Raw genomic sequence first — 5,607 nt, forward strand, 5'->3', positions numbered from 1 at the left:
TTACAATTGGTTTTAAAATTTGGTTAAATTATGGATTTTTATAATATACTTGAGGACAAGCCTGGAGAGCTACCCACAGTAGTTTCCAAAGTTCAGACTGGTTTACTAACCTTCTTATTGAAGTGTAATATCGTCACACCGAAAGGTGCTCAAAGGTGTACAGCTGGATGAATTTTCACAAACCGAACATACCCATTATAACCAGTACCCCGATCAAGAAAAAGAACACTAACGGCTCCCCAGAAAACCCCTGGTGTCCCCGTGTAGTCATTTTCCCCTCCCAAGGTAACCACTATCTTGTCTTTTAACAACATAAATGGCATTTGCCTCTTTCTGTACTCCATAAATGGAATCATGCAGCAAGAGTCAGGTCTGGCTTCTGTCGCTCGGCATTGCATTTACGATTCGTCCACACTATTTTTGTAAATGTAGAATGTCATTCTCACTACTGTAATTGTGTAGCAATTTATTTTCCTTTTTAAGAATAATCAATATAATCAACAGAGTTACAGCGAAGGCTAAGGAGGTTTAGCACAAATGAAATCAGAAAATATATTTGAGATAAAGATAATTATGTGTGTTACATATGTGTACACACACACACACACACACACACACACACACACACACACACACACACACACACACACACACCCCTCTACCAGCCGAGTAAATACCAAGAGTGCTCGAATAATGTGAATCATTGGCTAAAATCTTAATCTGACTCTGAAAGTTCTGGCCTTTGGCTTAAAGACCTGGGGCCATGTTTCAGTCTAGTGGTGAACAGCGGTGAGTGCCCCTAGCTGCCACTGTCGTCACGTGTGTCCTCATCACTGGTCAGGATACTCAGGGTCAGCAGTTCTGCCTGATGAGCCCATCCCATCCCTGCTCCCCACCTTCAGCAATGGGATTCACACCACAGACAGTAACTCCAGGCAGATGTTTCAGCCTGTTCATTTTTCATGGAGCAGTATCTTCAAAGGTCCCTTCTAGTGTGGACTGCCTGTGCTACCCTATTTGACACCTACTTTTCTCCTTCTTCCCCCATCAGTATCTATTTCCTCCCCCACCTTCCTGTTTGTTGCAGGTCAGGGTTTACCAGGAGACTCTTTTCTATCACTAACTAGTTCTTGCCATTCTTCTCCAATCCTCTTCTTTCTTCATCTTTCAGGCCAAATGCATTTTTGAAAATGTGAATCTCTTTATCTTACCCCTTCCCCACCAAATCTGCAAACACTGGGTTTGTGAAGAAACCCTTCTTGCCCCATCACACCCGTCTCTACTCGCCCCTGGAGAGGCAGTCCGGAAGCAATTAGTCTGGCTGAGGGAAACCAGCCAGAAGGCTGGCTGCAGAGAGTGATGCTGCTCTGTAATGAGGAAAACACCACCGCCCTTGCCTAGACAGAATTCAGATGGCTCTTCCCAAGCCAACGCTAAAATATGCCATCTGTGATTTTCGAACTATTCTGGGACTAAGTTCCAGACAAGTGCCTCAGGGGCAACTGAGAGAGGCAGGAGGAAGGTTCCAGATTATAGATCAGTTAGGTTATCCCCACTCATCCATTTTATGTAGTGGGATTCTGTGCGATGTTTTGTGTGTTTGTTTTTGTGAAACAAGCTCATGTAGAGAAAGAGAGAGACAGAAAGACAGGGAAGAAAGGTCTAAAAATTCTTATCTAAACAAAGCCCACGGCAAAGTGCCTGTGATTTATCAGTTTCCGAGGACCTCCTAAGGGAAGAGTTTTGATGCAAAAAAACTCACAGTATTCATCCGGAGTGGTGACCTTGGTGAAAGTATCATGGGGGCCTTCGCCAACACTTGTGTATGGAGTGACTAAAAACTCGTAGAAGGATTCTGGCTGTAGGTGTTCCACAAGAAATGTCTTTTGTTCCGGGCTGTCGATTTTATGTTTGCAACATACTGAATTATCTGTGGTTTAAAAAATAAATAAATAAAAGGTTTTTTTGCTTTGTTTCTGTTTTGGTTTTTTTACAAGAAGAAAAGATTATTAAAAGTGCGTGAAGGGGATCTAGTGAGAGCTGGGCACTGTCACTCTTGTCGACTTGGCACAAGTCAACATTTTTAAAACAACCAAAAACTAAATCGTAATTTCATCACACCCGGGGACACTGGTAAAATTTTCAAGAAATAGCAAGAAAAGCAAAAACTTTACTAAGCAAAGGATGGTGAGGATCCAGGGAGAGCACACAAACCTGCAAGAGATGGTAAGAGCTTGCAAGAGACTTAAAAATACATTGTAATACCTTTAACAACGTCAAAGGCAAAAAGAAAAAGAGGTTAACGAAGTTTCCCAAGTGGCCGAAATCTTAAGGAGTGCTTCCAAAAATACCAGGCCGCATCGTTTTTTAAGTAAGTTAAAATGACCCCCACCATCTTGCCCACCTACTAATCTCTTAGCACCTGTTTGATCATAAAAGCAAGAACAGACCTCAGCCTGGCCACAGAGATAGCAGCCTTTTTTCATGATTTCAAATAATGAGATCTTGCAGAAGTAAACTAACAAAAATGTCACCTGAAAGGACTGCCTTTTCAAATCCTGGCTGGCACTGCTCTGCCTTGGACTTCAGGTAGACATGGTAGCCTTGTATAAAACCAGGTTGGGAGTCAATGGAATAATCCTTCCAACTCAGATTGAAGGAGTGGGAAGTCAAATTACTTATGACCACTTGAGGGTTGTCTGAAGGAGCTAGAAAAAGAAATTGGAGTAAGAAAATAGTCATGATTTAGAAATATTCTCTGAGCACGCATGCAAACTAAAAGTAGAACCACAGCCAACTCCAGAGGCTGTAGGAGCTTGTGGCAAGTTAAAGAATTATATCTTTTTCTCTAGAGGATATATATTCCTTGACATAATTTGAAAGAGCTAAGAAGAAGTTAAACGATCTTCTTATTCAAGCCTTGCCTTTCACAAATGTAGAATGGATGCCCAGAAGGACTCCATAGTTTATACAAAGTCACAGAACAAAAATGAGAATAAAGGTTTCTTAGATTTCTTTCTGTTACTGAATTCTAAATACAATTGACCCGTGAACAACATAAGGTTTGAACTGCATGGGTTCACTTATACGTGGACTTTTAAAAATAAATATACAGCTGGTCCTCCATATCCCTAGCTTTTACAACTGCAGATTCCTAACCAAGGGTCAAAAAATACTGTTTTTGATCTGTGGTTGGTCGAATCCTCAAATATGGAGGGCTGACTGTATGCATTGTTCTAAACCATGTTATATAAGGGACTTGAGCATCTGTGGATTTTGGTATCTGTGGGGTTCCTGGAAACAATCTCCCATGGATACTGAGTGATAACTGTAGTTAAGTTCTGGGGGAGTCGAAAGTTATACCCAGATTTTCAACTGTGTGGGGGTTAGCACTCCTAACCCTTACGTCATTCAAGGGTCAGCTGTAGTGTCAGAGAGAAGACCTGACCAGAGAATGGACTGAGGCGGGAGAGGGGTCGAGGAGGAAAGGTTATGTTCAGAGGTTAAGGGTGGGTTTGGAGAACTCTAGTTGCCAGGTTGCAGCAATGCAGTTCTCTAAGTGTCACTGGAAAAATCCGGGCGTGTTTATTCTGAGGGCTCCCCTGAGTCTATCACATACTCTTGTGAACGCCTGGTCTATGCTCACCAACACGCACACCCTGCCTGTTTCAGACAGCTGCCACCGCATAGAGGACCATCAGGCCATCGGAGGGTTGATCTGATTAGTGCAAGGCCATTGAGGGTCCAGATGCCCAGCTTTCCGTGGGCATGAGGCCCTGGCTGCCAAGAAGGTGAATAAGCAATCGCGTGAGTGGGCTAAAACCTCCTGCACCGCAGCGAGAGGCGTGGTAAGATTTCCGGGGGTTGATTTCACAATATGTATCAAAAGTCTTAAAAAGGAAATGAAAAACCATTTAAGAAATTCATACCTTTCGACTAAACTCTTCTACCTCCAGGACTTCATTTAAAAATTTTTTTGTGAATGTGGACAAAGCTGTGTAGTTTAAAATGATGGTGATTCAGATAAGGCATAAAGAGATTGGGGTAAAGGACCAAGAAAGAGAGATTGAGCATTTAGGACAGCAAGATACCTGAAGGTGAATTTTATAGTTTTTAGTTGAAAAACACTGTAATCATCCTAACTGTCCAACAATAGGCGATTTGACATAAGCAAATGATGAGGTATTTTGCAGTCATAAAAATGATATACGCAAATAACATTTAGTGACATAAGTCAAAAAGGCATTGCATAGAGTAAGATCCCATGTTTATTTAAAAGTGTATCTGTACAGAAAAAGGAATACCTGGATAAACATAAAATATTAACTCTGGAAGTCTGCCTTTGAGTGGTAAAATTAGCAATGATTTTGTCTTCTTTTGCATAACATTTTATAAATTGTCTTTAATGAAAATGTTTTACATTTGTAGGATTAAAAGTAATTTTTAAACCCTTATTATAAACACTTATTATTATCAGAATAAGTGGGACACTGAAAATTAGAAATGGTATTGACATTTTCCTAAACCCAAAGCTAAGAGTGTCTGGATTATTCTGAGCAAGTCTGCCATGAACACATGAAATGCTTTAAACTTACCCAGTTCCTTGGAGTATCCTGTTTTCCTCTCTAACAAATAAGCAATCTTTTTTGTAGATATGCCATAAATTCTGAAGTTGTACCGGACTCCTGGTCTAAAGGCATCTAGAGAAGAAAAGTCAACAGAATTTCCATAACACAGAAGGACATTTTCTTTACTTCTGAAAAGGAAAACTGAATATTTGTCCCTTTAATAATTTCCTTCTTGAGGTTTCTGCCCTTCATCTCCACCTTCTTCCCACCTTCTGCTGAGCCCTGGGGTCCTCCATTGTTTCTGAGGAAGCCCGTGGGGACTGTCTCTTACATCGTCCTCTCCAGGAAGAGCTCTCAAACACGCCCTTATCCCCATACAGGAAATTGGTGCAGAATTCAACCAGACAGAGAAAACCATTTTAAATTCTCCTTTGACTCCAAATCCCCCTCCAGTGACTTGGCTTCTCTCTGCCCGTGAAAGCCACATGTCTGGAAGGATTTGCTTCCACTTCCTCACTTTCCCCTCACACCTCACCTCTGCAATCCACCTGCAGCGCTCGCCATGCTGCTGACCCTCCTCACCCAAGGACAACTGAATGCTCTCCGAGGGCCTCTCTCACTCTCTGGACCCAGATTAATTCCCACGTCTTTATCGTGATCCCAGCAGATGGCGCCACCAGGCCCACACCCCCCCCACTCCTGCCCCCGCCCCGGCTCAAGCCACAAACCTAGGCTCCTTTGATTGTGCTAAAAGAGCAGTCTTGAAATAACAAATCCAATGTGCAAGGTTAAGAGATCAAGTTCTACACGTTCCATTGAAATTGAAGGAGTTGATGACCTACTCTCATCGATGCTATGTCCTAAACGCCTCCCAAATCCATAGACTTCTTTGCTTTTGTAAAAGCTCTCTGGACAACCGTTAGAATGTCCTCTGTCATTCATTTGAGACCACTAATTAAGAGGAACAAATTCATGAAAATAGCAAAACCCTATCCCAGCCTGAGGTCCAGATTTCCTCTGTCAAAGTAGATTTAAAGTC

General features: G+C 42.0%; 1 protein-coding gene across 1 annotated transcript in view; it reads right to left on the bottom strand.

The window, feature by feature from the left end:
* The window catches only part of OSMR (oncostatin M receptor), a 43,564-nt gene that overhangs the window by 4,757 nt on the left and 33,200 nt on the right, over positions 1–5,607 (bottom strand). The window contains exons 13-14 of the mRNA XM_011370707.2: positions 2,535–2,708; positions 1,763–1,930 (exon numbers count right to left, since the gene is read on the bottom strand). Coding sequence (XP_011369009.1) covers positions 1,763–1,930; positions 2,535–2,708 — 342 coding nt within the window. The remainder of the gene's footprint in view (positions 1–1,762; positions 1,931–2,534; positions 2,709–5,607) is intronic.

This window comes from Pteropus vampyrus, unplaced genomic scaffold, assembly GCF_000151845.1.
Source record: "Pteropus vampyrus isolate Shadow unplaced genomic scaffold, Pvam_2.0 Scaffold172, whole genome shotgun sequence".
Lineage (NCBI taxonomy): Eukaryota > Metazoa > Chordata > Mammalia > Chiroptera > Pteropodidae > Pteropus > Pteropus vampyrus.